The sequence below is a fragment of the Felis catus genome, chromosome B3 (assembly GCF_018350175.1).
Source record: "Felis catus isolate Fca126 chromosome B3, F.catus_Fca126_mat1.0, whole genome shotgun sequence".
NCBI classification, from domain to species: Eukaryota; Metazoa; Chordata; class Mammalia; order Carnivora; family Felidae; genus Felis; species Felis catus.
The window spans coordinates 135350930-135366715 of NC_058373.1; the positions used below are offsets into that span (position 1 = coordinate 135350930).

The 15786-nt window shown below is 53.4% G+C and overlaps 1 protein-coding gene across 5 annotated transcripts in view; it reads left to right on the top strand.

Annotated features, from left to right (window-relative positions):
- The window catches only part of SLC24A4 (solute carrier family 24 member 4), a 173142-nt gene that overhangs the window by 105526 nt on the left and 51830 nt on the right, over positions 1-15786 (top strand). For all 5 annotated transcript variants that reach the window (XM_045060421.1, XM_045060419.1, XM_045060420.1 and 2 more), the window contains exons 3-7: positions 7992-8068; positions 10797-10871; positions 13660-13744; positions 14281-14384; positions 15209-15283. In XM_045060421.1, the coding sequence (XP_044916356.1) occupies positions 7992-8068; positions 10797-10871; positions 13660-13744; positions 14281-14384; positions 15209-15283 (416 nt within the window). The remainder of the gene's footprint in view (positions 1-7991; positions 8069-10796; positions 10872-13659; positions 13745-14280; positions 14385-15208; positions 15284-15786) is intronic.

Below are 15786 nucleotides of genomic sequence, written 5' to 3' on the forward strand. Positions count from 1 at the left end.
GAGGTGGATAGCCAGACACGTATTCACTCTGTGGACGTGTCCTGAACACCCACCTCGTGCCAGGATCCAACAGCTCACAGGCTTGAGTGGTGAAGCCGGAGCAGAGCCAGTGTGGGAGGGCAGGTGGCTTGAGAAGACGAGAGATTGTCCGGGCCACACCATGCGGGTTTGGGCATTTATCCTAAGAGCAATTGGAAACCATGGAAGGGTTTCAGGCCATATGTGCATGTGGAGGAACTGGTCTGGCTCTGTGTGGAATGCAGAAAGGGGCACATTGGGAGAGGTTGGTGGAGACGGAGAGGTGGGTGAACTCAAGCTGGTTAGGAAGTAAGATGGCCAGGACCCTAAGGAGCAATGGCTAAAAGAGGGCAGAGTGTGGAGCACCTGGATGGCTCAGTCGGTTAGGTATCCAACTCTGGATCTCAACTCAGGTCATGGTCCCAGGGTCATGAGATGAAGCCCTGCATCAGGCTCTGCATTGACATTGCACAGCCTGCTTGGGATTCATTCATTCATTCATTCATTCATTCATTCATTCATTCATTCTCTCTCTCTCTCTCTCTCTGTCGAAATAAATAAACTTGAAAAAAATAGTAGGACAGAGTGTCAGTCAGTGTTCAGTACAGGAAATAGAAGCCATTCTCCATATTTTTAAACAGAAAGGAATTCAGGGAATTATGTGTTTACAAAGTTGCAAGAAAAGCTAAAGGAACAGGAGTTGGAAATGGGATGATCAAGTTCAAAGACATCCTGTGGGGGAATACGGAAGTGGGTGCTGTTGCCAGGAGAGCCTCTCAACACATGGGCTTTATAACCTTGGTCGCTGGAGGAAGAACCCCTCTGCATCTTTTCTTCCCTCTGAGCCCCCTGGCTTGGCAGAACCTGCTTCTCCTTCAGAACGCTTAGCTTCAAGGTCGTCCAGACTCCACAGGACAGGAAATAGGGCCGGTACGTGTGAACGTGTGACTATGCAGTGCACAGCCTGTGCGCTGTCTAGCGTCCCTGACAGGAAGGTTCGTGGAAGGAAGTTGAAATGGAAGCTGGGTGCCCTTGGCCCTGTCCAGCCATCACAGGGCGTGGGGGAGGAGGAGGTCATCAGGGACAGCGCCGGGATTTCTTGCGTGCAGAGCAACATGGATGGTGGGCCACTCACCGGGGACAGTTTAAGGTACTTATAGGATGGCTAAGGTGTGATGACCGGTTGGTACCTGGGTATGTTGGGTCTCGAGCTCAGCAAAGGTTGGGATTTGGGAGATGTCTGCAGAGATTAGGAATTCAAGGCCAAGGCCACCTGGGGAGAGTGCGTAGATGGAGAAGAGGGCTTGGGCAGAGCCCTGAGAACCACAGTATTTGGGGTCCCACAAAGGAGGGGCTTCTGAAGGACACTGTGCAAGCGGGGGGGGTGTCAAAGAAACGAGGTGAGAGCATCGTGTGAAGGTGGGATCACACAGCAATGTGGGCGGATCCTAGTACATTTTGCCAAGTAAAAGAAGCAAGACCAGAAGGGGTGAAAGAAGCCGAAAGAAAGGCTGCATGTTGTATGATTCCACTGACAGAACATTCTAGGAAAGGCAGTCTATGGGAAAAGGAGACACCAGTAGCTGCCAGGAGTTGGGGTGCAGAGGAGGGTTTGACTACAAAAAGGCAGCACGAGGGAATTTGGGGGATGATGGAACTCTGCTGTCTCGGGGCGTGGTGGTGGATGTCCCAAGACCCGTAGAAATGCACGCCCCGAAGAATGAATTCTGTATGTAATGTGGGTGGGTGGATAGATCATTCATATGTTCATACATCATAAGTAGGGCGTGGTCAGTTTTATTAAACGTTTCAAGTATGTTGAGAAAGATGAGTGACGGGTTTCCATAGATCCATGGAGTGACGGACAAGACCTCTGCATGGGCGGCTCGCAGACTGTCAGCAGAACGGACCTGTAACATGTGTGTGGTCCTGTTTTTAGGAATGTGACTTCTGGCTGTGGTCCTCAGAGCTTGCAGGGGTACGGAGCCTGTCCTTGGGTAAAGGAGACTCGAGTTCTGAGATGTGCACCTGTTGCGGGCAGAATGCTCTGATGGAGAGACTGGTGTCGGTTGGGCTCCCACCCTGTGTCCCCCTGTCCTCGCTTGTGCCAAACCTTGGTTGCGTGACCACAGGCTCCTCGTTTAGCTTTTCAGAACCTCTATTTTGTCATCAAGAAAATGGGGGTGACGGTCTTCTCAGGACTGATGTGACGGATGAGAGGGCTTTGAGAAGTTTGTAATGCAGCCTTCGAAACTTGATGTGGGCGCCACTCTCTCCATGGGCTTGTGTTCCCCCTCCCCCCTCGCGTCAGTAACCCCCTCCCCAACCCTGGCTTGGTTCGCTCCCCGTCATTCTTGCAAGCTTCTCGTCATCTCTCAGTCTTTTGTCTACTTGTCTAACTTGCACCAGCCCCTCAAGGGCACGTCTGGGATGCTCATAGTAAACGCTTGTGTCCCGCACACAGTAAATGCTCAAGAAATTCATATTGGGCTCTTTCAGGAGCAGCGCGTCTGCCATCTTGATAACCTACCGCTTTCTGGATAACTTTGCCTTTCTCTGAAGGTCCAATCATGCTCCAGGATGAAAAAAATGCCAGGCCTGCGGATGCTCACAGATGCATCGGGATCCCGTCTGCCCATGCCCAGAAGGCCTGACATCTACCGAGGGTGCTCGGCAAATGCTTGAACAAATTAATACGTTTTGAAAACTAGCAGCACTGTTGGCAAAAGTACGGAGCCTTGAAGGGGTAACATGAACTCAGGGTTCCTGAAATAGAATGGCATTATCTGCATGAGCTTGTCCACAGAGAAGGTCAAGTGTGCCTAGGGGTCTCATTTATAAGGTGTTAGGTCGCTGGTGGTGGAGGGGAGGGTGGCAGAGGCTTTTGTCCCCAGGGGTCTTAAAGTTTTTCTCTCCGATGTTCAGGAAGGCACCTGGCAGGAAAGACCTCTCCCCAGCTCCCACCCGCCCTGGACCCAGCGGAGTGTGGGTGGACTAGAAGGTTCATGCCCAAGGTGTAATGTAAGGAGAGGGGTGTGTTCAGAACCTAGAGTGATGGAGAAGCCGGCTCTGGGCACCCAAGTTCAAAGGAAAGAATCCTAAAAGGGAGGTGGGCAGTGGTTGCTGGGTCTCCGGCAGCTTTCCCTCCCTTCCTCTCGCCCCGGGCTCCCCCAACCCCCGTCCGCAGGTGTCAGGGTGCTGGGATCATCCCTGGTTTCCTGAGCTCAGCTCCACCTGAAGGCATATCTTTTCCCCCACACCCACCCCTGCCGGATTTCTGCAGCTTAAAGGCTTAGGCATGGCCTCAAAAGCTTCATGCACCTGCCCTCTTGATTCCTCCGTCCTCCCTGGTGGGGATTTGAGCAGACGGGGCGGCTCGGTCCCTTGCAGACATTGCAAGCATCGCCGCACCCTTGAACGTGGCCCAGGGGCTCCTGATCCCAGCAAGGCCAGGAGAGGAGTTTTTCTCAGGAAGCCAGGATTAAGTAGCAGCAGTATCCAGACCCTGATGTGGCCGGGTCTGATCTCCACGGTCTCGTGCTCTTCCCCACTAAGCTGGTTTTGTCTTCCCTTTTGCTTTCACAAACCCAAGGCTCGTTGTCTGGAACGGGGGTGGGGGCAGACTTGTATCAAGTGTGGAGTCTGTAAGGTAACCGTTCTGAATGACACGGAGTGCCGTGCAGAGTTGTCTGGATCCCTTAACCCTTACCGCAGCCTGGTGGGCATGGTGATCACCACTTACAGGTGAGGGGACAGTCCCTGAGGTGTTAAGCAACTTGCCAAGGTCATGAGAGTAATAGGAAAGGGGCAGAGGCCTTTCCTGAAACCTGTCATCTGCTTCTAAAGACAGTGCCCTGAGCAGGTGCATAGGCTGTCTGTGGTTTAAAGTTCCTGCTGTTCGCGATGGAGGTGGGACGGACAGGTACCTGCTGTGCCTGCTCCGTGGTCTGCTGCCCAGACGCCAGTTTCTAGAAGCTTCGATTCCTGAACTGAGAAGTGGACTGGTCCCAGCTACCAGCTGCCGACTGGGGAGGGCAGGGTGGCCATCTGCCCGCTCCTAACCACATAGTAGCAGTGAGTGTTCCACCACTTTGCGTGGTGGCAGCAGATGGCTCCTGAAGAAATAGAGGGACGGATGCAGCCGGGGCCCCACAAGCTTGTGGGCAGTTGCATCAGAACTTCCATTCAGGTCTTCCAACCCCCTTTACAGTGGGATCTCCGTCTGGGTTAGAGGCAGCCCTTAATCCTAGACAAGGAGCTCAGGGTCCCGCTGTGCATCCTGGCTTATGTGGCTGGGGTCCCCAAGCTGCTCACTGCCCCCTCTGAGCCTCATCTGGAAAACAGGGACCTTCATGGCTATAGGGCCTGCCTCATGAGTTCATCGTGTGTCCAGAAGACTTGGGTGGGTGCAGAGGGCAATGGGTCATTAGCAGCTGGTAGGTGTGCTGGTTACTCCATTTTTGCTGGCAAAATTAAGGCATGGATGGCATGTCCCCCCCCCCCCCCCCCCCACCGCAGCCCTCCAGCCTATGCAGGGGGTCGCAGAGCAAGAGGCTGTGGCTGAACCAATAGGAGCCTGTTCCTACCAAGGACAAAGCCATTTATAATCCATATCTCCCCCCTCCCGGAGCCCAGCTGATACATCCTCACGGCAGAAAGGCACATTACTTCATTCTAATTTTCAAAGAATTCCCAGGATTGAATAAATCACCAGCTCTCTGAACACAGATTTGGAGAATCAGGAACAGTGTCGAATGTTCGGTGCAGAAATGTCCATTGATCTGCACCAAAATATCCTGGGCTGTTACGTTTCTCCTGGAAACAAGGCCCTGGCCGCAGGAATGCTGAGCCCCTTCCTTTATAATTATCATCTCTGAGCCGACAGACCTTGAAGCAGACCCCTGCCCTTGAAATGACAGCAGCAGTTTTATTAAAGAATTTAGATTACAGAAGGAAAAATACCCCAGAGAAGAGAAGGAATCCATCTTTCATTAAATGCTGCTTGTTTTAAAGTGGGAACATTTTCTGGGTGTCTGGGGAGCTGATGTTTTCCATGTCTTGTGGGAGAATCTGGTTTTAAAAAACAGAAGATTTTCCATATAAGGGAGAAGTCATCATTTTCAGAGCTTAGGGCCAAATTATATTTCCAGAGAAGAGATTTTTGTCCTAGAGAGTATATTTACAAGCATTTATTGAGCACCCGCTATGAACCAGGTGTCATTCTAAGTGTTCAAGGAGTCTGTAAGGGTAATGAAAGCATTCTAATAGGATAAGAGAATATGGGTTTTTAGTAGTTTACTATTTTTTATTCAGTTGACTTTAATTTTTTTAATGTTTATTTTTTTAATTTTTTTAAATGTTTATTTATTTTTGAGACAGAGAGAGACAGAGCATGAACAGGGGAGGGTCAGAGAGAGAAGGAGACACAGAATGTGAAGCAGGCTCCAGGCTCTGAGCTGTCAGCACAGAGCCCAATGCAGGGCTCGAACTCACGGACCGTAAGATCATGACCTGAGCTGAAGTCAGATGCTTAACCGACTGAGCCACCCAGGCTCCCCTAATGTTTATTTTTGAGAGAGACAGAGACCGAGCACGAGTGGAGAAGGGCAGAGAGAGAATCTGAGATAGGCTCCAGGCTCTGAGCTGGACACAGAGCGTGAACTCACGGACCGCGAGGTCTTGAACCCAAGTCGGATGCGTAACCAACTGAGCCGCACCCCCCACCCCCAGCACCCTTATTCAGTTGACTGTTAAAGCGTTTTGGGAATTTGCTGTGTGCCAGGCCTGGCTAAGGCCCTGAGAATGTAATACGGGGCAGTGTGGAGCCCTGCCTTCCCGGAGCTTCCAGTCTAGCTGGATGTGATGGAGACGTGGGGGTGTGGGAGTGTCTGACAGAAGACTTGTAGAAATGACATTCACAATGTAGTTATCCATTGGTCATCTTGAATGGGCAGGTGGGGTGAGGAGGAATTATTCCTTAATTATCTGTGAACTTTCTGAGGCCCAAGAAGCAAACGAGTGGCCCAGATCCTTTGGGAATGTCAAGGGTGATACCCCAAAGCCAAGTGCTTGGTTTCTGATGCAGAAGGCTCTGCACATCACAGGGCCACCTACCACCATCCAAGGATGATGAGAGCCTGTAACAGGAGTGGTGGTACCCACCCCAGCAGGGTATTCTTGGGGCCAAAGGAGGGGCTATGACCTGGTACCCAATGATGCAAGATGGCGGTATGCCAGTGGAAGCACCTGGTGGCTGAGGGGTCCAGGGGATGAGGGGACAGGGACCAATGCTCTCAGACCTCATTCCTACCTTGCTACACCTCAGCCTGGGGTCATGCCCCAAGACTTACCTGGAGCCTCACTCCCACGGATGATTTTCCCTGTGTGTGTGGCTCCACAGAGAGAGTCCACAGCATGGGGGAGGGGGGCGGGCGGGGACAGGGGCTTGTCCTGCCAGCACTGCCATCCCCAACCCAGCCGATGTCACCTGACCTCTTTGAGATCTTGGCTTCCCCATTTGGAGTGACAGATCCGTCATGGGTGGTCGGAGAGGTGGAGAAGAGGGACCAGTGAGCTTTGGACAAGCTGAAAGGGCTTTGCAGGAGAACACGTGTCCCTGAACTCTGGGGGGCAGGCAGGGGACCAGAAATGACTCCAGAGTGAGGGAATAAGCCTGTTTCTCAATTCTGATCTGACTGTGGCAACGGGTGATCTCCCAGAATCCTGGGACAGCAAGTTTGAAGTTTGCCACAGTAACAGCTTTATTTAATTTATTTAATTCACATACCGTACAATCCATCTATTTAAAGTTACACACTTGAGTGGCTCTTAAGCATATTCATAATTATGCAGGCATCACCACAATTTTAGAACACTTTCATTAACCCAGATAGAAACCCTGCCCACCTTACCTGTTTTACCCCCCAAGCCCTCATACCTCCCAGTCCTAATCAACCACAAATCTACCAAATAGATTTACCTATTCCGGCCATTTTATATTAACGGAATCTTACAACATGTGGTCTTGTGCGACTGGCTTCTTTCACGTAGCATACCACTTCCAGGGTTCTTCCAGGTTCATCCTGGATGGTTCTTCCATCATCTATCAGTACTTCCTTTCTTTTTAAAGTTTTTTATTGTTTATTATTTATTTTTGAGAGAGAGAGAGAGAGAGAGAGACAGCACGAGTGGGGGAGGGGCAGAGAGAGAGGGAGACACAGAATGACAAGCAGGCCCCAGGCTCCGAGATGTCAGCACAGGGCCCGGTGCGGGGCTCGAACCCACAAACCGTGAGATCATGACCTGAGCCGAAGTCGGACGCTTAACCCGACGGAGCCACCTAGGCGCCCCTTTGCTTCCTTCCTTTTTAGTGCCAAATACTATTCCATTGGATGGACCACGCTTTATTTATCCGTTCATTCACTGGTGGCCCTTTGGGGTGTTTCCACTTCGAGGCGATCGTGAATCACACTGCCATGAGCACTCGTGTGCAAGTTTTGTGTGGACGTGTTTTCCTTTGGGCAGATACTTGGGAGTCGACTCCCTGGGGCCCGTGGCAACTCTTCAGTCTAACGTTTTGAGGACCTGCCAGACTGTTTCCCCACAGCGCTGTCCCATTTTACTCTCCCACCAGCAGTTACGAGGGCTCCGGTATCCCCACGTCCTTGCCAGCATTTGTCGTTATTTGTCTTTGCCATCCTCGTGGGCGGGAAGTGTTTCCTACGTCAGAAAACCGCGAGGGGTGTGGTCAGCTCGATCACCTCGAGTTTCTAGGATGTCTGTGGATAATTCGTGTTCAGCAACGTTTACTGGAGAGCACGGGTCTGCCGTGGCCTGAGGAGAAGCAGCCGGCTGGCCCCCTCCCGGGGCGGTTCCCGGCCCAACAGACTCTGCAGTTCCAGACTCAGACTGCGAGGGCGGCCGTCCCATCGGGAGGCCCACTGAGACTAACACTCTGCCCCCTTGTCTTGCAGCGATTCATGAGTTCCCCACAGACCTGTTCTCCAATAAGGAGCGACAGCACGGAGCCGTCCTGCTGCACATCCTCGGAGTAAGTGGCCGCATGGGGGGGAGGGGCTGGGATGTTCCTAAACCTCCGGCAGGTGACGCCTGTGTGCAGAGCACAGCAGAGCCCTGGCGTGCCAAAGATGTCCCACCCTTGGAAGCGCCCCGCGAGGAGAACAGATCCTGGACCCATTTTAACCGCCCCCCCCCGCCAGAAAAAAGAAAGAAGATGAAAAGAAATCTTAAAGATGTCAGGTGGCTTGCTCAGGGTTGCACAGCAAGTGACCCCGAAGTCCCGTCTTCCTGTGCCCCATCTTCTGCTTTTATAAAAAGGGAGTGACAGCCTCTTTCCCAGACGTTGTGAGCACGCGTGCATGTGAGTCAAGAAGCGCCCTGTAGGCGTCTTTTGGGATGAGCACTGGCTGTTGTATGGAAACTACTTTGACAATAAATTTCATATAATAAAAAAAAATAAAGTCACTAAACTCAAAAAAAAAAAAAGCGCCCTATACATGATTGCCGGGATTCCCCCGCCCCCCCCCCCAATTTCACCACCCTGCCATAAATCTATAATTGAAAACTTTGGTGCACTTCTGCAATTCCCCTCTGTATTTAGATGCGCCTTGGTGACAAGTGGTGGAGTTCAAACAACAATTCCAAGAGGAACAGCGGGTCCAAACCTAAGTCACAGGTCAAAGTCAGCTCTCCTGTGACGGGAGTAGTCGAACTACAGCCTGCAGCTGCTGCCCGTGTTTGTAAATAAAGCTTTCTCGGGACACAGCCATTCCGGTCATTTCTGGATTATCTGTGGCTGCTAAGCCCCACCCAGTATATTGAGTGACAGTCCTGGGTATTTCTGTGACAGTTGTTATCTTCCCACTTCCCCTGGCCCTCCCCCGCCCTCCCCTTTCACTGAGAGGGTGTGGGTTTGGCGAATTAGTCCCGTAGTTCTGGTGCTCTGCCCCATGAAGGTCTTGGCATTTGCTGACCCAAAGCCTTTTCTCCTGAACCTGAGAACACCTCAGGAATTTTGCAGAAACCCTGGAGAGCAGACATTCCCAAACTGTGGCTGGAGGGCCAAATCCAGCCCACCTCCTGTTTTTGTGAATCAAGTTTTATTGGAACTCAGCCCTACCCACTCCGTGTACTCTTCTGCAGCAGAGTCATTGCGATGGAGACTGCGTGGCCTGTCAATACTAAAATATTCGCCGTTTAAGAAAAACTTTGCTGACCCCTTCTTTAGAGCAAGAAAAGGCTCAAGCTTTGGAGCCAGTTGTCGTCTGTGACACTAGGAGGCTTCTCAGAATTTCCTGGCCTGGGCAGTGTGGTGCTTTCTTGGCCTCCTTTTCTCTTGAGTGTTGCTGAGGGAATCAAGAAAGCTGGGGTCCCACAGATCACCCTTTCCCTGGGAGATGATGTTGGGGAGAATTTATGGGGGGGTGGTGAATTCAAGTCCGTATCCTGAGATTTTTATAGCAGGGTCTCTCTCCTTTACCCATACCCCCGGTATTTGTTTCTTTTTGCTTTCCCCCCAAAGGTAATTAGGTCCAGGGACAGCATACCTGGGCTCCAGGAGATAAGGCCTTGGAGGCCTTGGCCACAGCCGATCTTCCAGTTGATTTAATCACCATTAATCAGTGTGCTACTTCAGCAACTTCACAATTGTTTTTGCTGAAGCAGCCCGGCCTTTCCCATTTTTGTGAATAGAGCATCCGTATCACTTTGTCTTTGAAGAAAGAAATGCTTCCCTTAGCATTTAGCATAAAGTCCCACCTGTCCACGGACTCTCTGGTCCTTGCCTTTCCCTCCAACCTCACCTCCTCTGTTTTCCATCTCCGTCTCACTGTGTTCTACCTGCATCAGTGACCTTGCTGTTCCTCAGATGCACCAAGCATACTCCTGCCCCAGGACCTTTGCACTTGCCTTTCCCCAACAGTTAGACTTTGTCTCTTTGTCCCCCGCTAAGGTAAGTTACAGGAGGCAGAGGCATTTCCTGGCGGATTCACCATGTATCCCTGATGCCTGGAATAGTGCTTGGCCCATAGGATAGGCTCAGGGAAACCATGTTGGATGGGCAGGGCAGGGAGGGGTTCTGTATATAAAACCGTGTGAAAACTGTCAATCTGTTCTCACTCTGCCATTAAACAGATGAAGAAACGGAGACCTGGAGATGTGACTTATCCAAAGTCACACGGCAGCTAAGTCCCAGAATCAGCATTAGAATCTGGACTTTTTGTGCCTTGAACCCCCCAGTGTGAGTGGCTTGTGTCTTTGAACCTCTGCCAACATTAGGTAGCATCCCAGGTACCGCTGGCTCTCAAATTGCCACTTGTTTCGGCAGGGGGTGGCCAGCTGGTAAGAAGAAAATGGCGCCTTCAGCAAAAATGAAGGGGGAAAATTGGGATAAGTATTATTTTAAACTCTTAAAAGGGTGATTCTAAATGCTCTCCTTGGCCCTAAGGGTGAGATCTTGCATTTCGAGACCATACTCTAGCACCAGGGAGATAGCTGTTGCTTTAAGAGCAGAGGAAAGAGCCCAAGGCCGTGTGGCCTGAGCTTTTGGCCCCTTTGCCGCCCAGCATATTATTTCCCCTCCTTGGGCTCAGTTTCCCCATCTGCTCGTGAGAGGATTGAGGGAGCCAGCCTCTGTGGTGCTAGACTCTAACTCTGTGTGTGCCTCCGCCTTGGCAGGCTGGCTCTGGGCATGACGGATGCCCAGCCATGCCTCCTTGGCGGTAGGTGCCTTCGCTGACGATCCCCCATTTCCTTCTCAGGCTCTGTACATGTTCTACGCCTTGGCCATAGTGTGTGACGACTTCTTCGTTCCGTCTCTAGAGAAGATCTGCGAGGTACGCAAGAGGGACTTGGGATCCCTCAGCAAAGCCGGGGTGGGGGTGGAGGGCTGGGGCGACCAAGGACATGGGACGCGTCAGGGCCAGACGGAGTGGGGAGCACTCTGGTGGTGAAGATGGTCAGGCCAAACGCTTAGTGTGGCCCCAGCAAAGCCTGGGTTTGGAACCCCCAGAGGAGAGTCGGTGGGGGAGGGGGGCGTCTTCTCCCAGATTTGGCAGAAGAAGAGGCGTGCGGTCATCACCCAGAGCCTCTGGCTGCATGGCGAGCTGTTGGCCGTGAAGCCAAGCCTGTCTGGTTAGGGAGCATTTCTCATACCAATTACTGCCTGCAGGTGGCAGGCACCAGGTAGGGATCTGTGTCTTTGGGGAAGATGCAGAGGCGGAGCGAGGAAGGCCCTTTGTTCCAAGTTCACAGGCTGACGTTTTTCCCTTTAAGTATTTGTGAAGGCTTGGTTTTCTTGTCTCTTGCCTCACACGTAAAAACTCCAGTGCTGGGGCGCCTGGCTGGCTCAGTCGGGAGAGCATGTGACTCTTGATCTCGGGGCTGTGGGTTCAAGCCCCATGTTGGGTGTAGTTATTGCTTAAAAATAAAATCTTACAAAGAAATTTGCTTTTAAGTCTCCTGTGTCTCTCAGCTCTGCCTTACTCCTGGCTTCCAGCCAGGGAAGGAAAATTACCTCTGTTTGCGGCACCTACTGTGTGCAGGTGACTCTGGGCTTTGGCTCGCTTCGTCCGTGTGAGATCTCCCAGCTACTTGAGGCCGCCTTGTTGTTGTGACATTGGCAGCGGGGGGACACAGCTTGTTAGGACAGGTGCTTCCCTGCTGCTCGGCACAGAATGGGGACTTTTTGACTTGGGCCTCCCGAAGAGGGAGTGGCCTGGCAGGGGTGTGCAAAGGCCTCCCCTCCCCCCGCCCCCCTTGCTCACCACTCCACTTCTCACCCCGCTCAGAACGAGCCACAGGTCAGTAAGCAAATTGAGCCAGAGAAGGAACATAACGAGAGAATCCGGAAATGGCCGCCGGGGGTGTCGGGGTGGGAGGCCTCGCCTCAGGGCCCCTGGAGCGGTGTGCTGGGGGTAAGCCACCTGCTGCTTCCTCGGAGGAGGCCCTCGGGAAAGCCAGTCAGCTGGGCCTTACAGAGTGTGCGCTCTGGGCACTCACTAATGCGAGAGCTTGGGGACCCCAGCAATGGGGGGGGTCCCCTGCCATTCTGGGGGTGGCAGAAGCCTGTGGAAGATGGGTGACCAATGGCACAGGACCATGTGCCGTGGAGGTGCCCCTCAAGGTTGCCTGTCTCTATAAGGACACAGAGGTGGATGAGCGGGATGGCCTTGGTCCTATAGGCAAAAACCAAGGTAAGGGGCTAGTAAGAGCCATCAAAGGACCGAAGAGCCAAAAGGAGGGAGGGAATGTCTCTTTTGGGGAGAAGCCTAGGAGGGCTTCGTGGAGGAAGTGGTATTTGGTCCAGACTTCCGAAGTGGGAAGGATTTCTCCAAGCAGAGAGGGCAGGGAAGGGTGTTCCAGGAGACAAAGGCAGAACAGTTTGTATTCTGCTAGAAGATACTGGAGATGCTCTGATGGCAGAACATCTTCTGTGGAACCTTCCTGTCTGACAAGGTTAGGGTGGCCGGGTTTCCACCCTGGTAGGTCAGTATTGTGCCACGCCCCAGCTTCTGTCTAGCCCAGAGCTCTGACCCCTCTGAGGGACCCCTTCTATAGAAGGTCAGCAAGGTCAGCAGGGAGGTTGTGCCAGAGTCTGTGTTCCTCAGGGACTCCAGAGCCCCGGGCTGACCAGGGTGCTTTGGAAGGTGGATGCCAGAGGAGACCCAGCCCTGCCCAGAGGCCTTCTGAGTACCACAGGGTGGGCACCTTCAAGGTGGTGTTCAGGCAGGGGCGCCCCGACGGCTCGGTCAGTTAAGCGTCTGGCTCTTGATTCAGGCTCAGGCCACGATCTCACGGTTTGTAAATTCGAGCCCTGCATCAGGCCCCGTGCTAACAGTATGGAGCCTGCTTGGGATTCTGTCTCTCCCTCTCTGCCCCTCCCCTGCTTGCTTTCTCTCACCCAGGTAAGTAAAAATAAACTTTAAAAAAAAAAAAGGTGCTGTTCGGGGAGACCCAGGATCTCGGTGGTTTCTCCTGGCATCGAAAGTCCCCGTCACCACATTCCCAATCAGAGGATGGGCTTCTGTGGCCGGAGCACGGCCTTGCCAAGCAAAGTGAGTCTCAACAGAGCTCCAGCCCCGCCTCATTCTCCCGTATCCCCGGGAGTAGGGTACCTGGGTGTTTGTCTCAGCGGCCAGCCGGGCATCGGGCCTGCCACGGCGAAGGCCTTCTGCAATGCAAGAGCCAAGCTGTGTGTCTGGGGCCTCCGGGTTCTGTGGCCCCGATGCGTCGCAGTCCGCATGGTACCCAAGGTCTGTGTGGGCATCGGAGGTGGCTCCCCATTGAGCACCGCTGTGTACCAGCCTCTCTCTTAGGCACTGGCGATCCGTGGGTGAAAAAGACCGACCGTGCCCTCATCGGCCAGTGGGGCAGGGAAGCTCACAGACCTCAGACCCTCGCTGTGTGATTTGTGTTTCATTGATGGGAGGACCGGACCCTCCCACCTGTCCTGGGTGTTGTACCTGGAAAGGCTTCATCAAGGAGACCTCGTTCAGGGGCTTTGGGGAACGAGTGGAAACTGACAGAAGAAGGGGACGGGGGCCTCTGGGTTGAGCGGCCAGCAGAGTAGCAGGAGACGTGTGTGCCTCACAGCCTGAATGTCCGCGGTCGCTTCTGTTTCAGAAACTCCATCTGAGTGAAGATGTGGCCGGAGCCACCTTCATGGCCGCGGGAAGCTCGACGCCCGAGCTGTTTGCCTCTGTTATTGGTAAGAAATCCCACCAGCTGGGGACGTGGGATCTTAGAGAGAGCCAGGGTCTGGGGCCGTGACCAGTGAGGGCATTCGTCAGCTCCGAGCCTCTGTTTTCTCATCTGTAAAACGGGAGAGCCAGGGAGACAGAAAGTAAACTCGTGGTTCCCCGGGGCATGTGGTGGAGCAAAGGGCTGATGGGTACAAGGTTTCTTTTGGGGGGTGACGAAGGTGTTCTAAAATCAGATTGTGTGCTGGCTGCACCATTCTGGAACTCTACCAAAACGCTGGGTCTTACGCTTTGAATGGGTGGGTTTTATGGCATGTGAATTATTTCTCAATAAAGCTGTTAAAAGGGAAAAAAGGGGGGGGGTGGTGGAGGAGTGGAGTAGGTGGTCCCTCGGGACACTTCCTCCTCTCTGGTTTGGCCGTTGTCAGCATCATGGGCGTCCTAGAACCAGTCCCTCAGTCCATGGGGTTGGGGACAAGGGCCTCGCAGCAGCCTGGGTCTGAGGAAGTGTACGCACAAGAGTATTTCTGCCTTTCCCTTCCAGGCGTGTTCATCACCCACGGAGACGTTGGGGTTGGGACCATTGTGGGCTCTGCGGTGTTTAACATCCTGTGTATCATTGGAGTCTGTGGATTATTTGCAGGGCAGGTCAGTGTTTTTCTCCCTTTATAGAGTGACGTAAGGGACAGCAGTGGGGGGACCCGAGGCCTCACCTTAGTTGTGCCCTCAATTGCCCGAGGCTGCAGGCAAGTTGGCTTCCCCCTCCGAGCCCAGGTCCTCATGTGTACAAGTGGCCTCTGACGTGCCTTGCACATCCAGCCTCAGTGGATCTGAGAGCAGGGACGAGGTCTGCTCCCTTGGCCAGCCCAAGGGTGAGCATTCATTCAACAGCAGGACATCTTTGAGAGGCGCCTCCTGTAACCCTGACCCTGAGCTAGATTCTGGAAATATCTGAAGCCTGCTTTGGCCTCCTTGGCAAGGAGCATGACGTTGGCCTGCGGTTGGTACCCCATCAGCATCTCCCTGGTCCTCAGGGCCACGTGGGCGTTAGACTCAACCCCAGAGACTTGGGCTCATGATTAGGCCCTGTCTGGCCAATGGAGGTAGAGATGGGCAGCTAGTTACTACCAAGAGGTTCCAGAATCACAGGGGAAGCAAGTGCCTCTGGCCTCTGCCTTGACCCTGGGCTTCCGCTGTGAAGCCTGAGATGTCTGTTACCTTGGAGGAACAGAGGGCAGCTTTGCCGTCACTTATAAACATTCCGTGCTTTCTGTTCTGTTCCCCACGTATAATGAAAAACACAGGGTGGCCTTGAGCAGCCAGGAAAGATGGGTTTCGGGTGGCACGGTTAGGAGTTGCTCCCTGGGCATGTCCCTGCACCTGTGGGGGTCTGGGGGTGGTGAGAAAGCCACCCTCACACCACCGCCCCCATCTCTCCAGCCGCTAGCCGCTGACGGCCCTTTGCTTGGCAGGTGGTCCGTCTGACATGGTGGGCCGTGTGCCGAGACTCCGTGTACTACACCCTCTCTGTCATCGTGCTCATTGCCGTGAGTTTCCTTCCTGCCCCTGTGCAGGCACATGACCCCTGCCCATCTCTGTCCCTGGCACTATAACCAGAGGACCCAGGGCACCCCAACCGTGGGCTGTGCTGACCGCTCACTGTAGTCCAAGTGACCAGTCCCCTCCCCGCTGTGCCTCCCTTGCCTGAAAGCCTCCTACCTGACACCTTGGTGATGGAGCACATCCCGGGCCCACCTTGGATTCGAAAAGGCCTTGGAAAAGTCAGAGCGTGGTCACACGGTCCACGCAGTTAAGTTCAAGCCCTTCGCTCATCGGGCCCTCGGATCCTCACGCAGCGCCGGGTTTCCTGAGAATCAGAGTTTCTGGGTTCACAGCTCACTGCAGAGCAGGAGGGAGAGAAGCAGGCTGGGGGCAGGCAGAGTGGGAAGCCGGGGCACCAGGGAGAAAAGCCGGAAGAGCTGGAACAGTGGTTTCTAGAGTCTGGTAGCGTGGAAAGCGAGGGGCGATATCCCCGCAGTCCCCCGAGGGC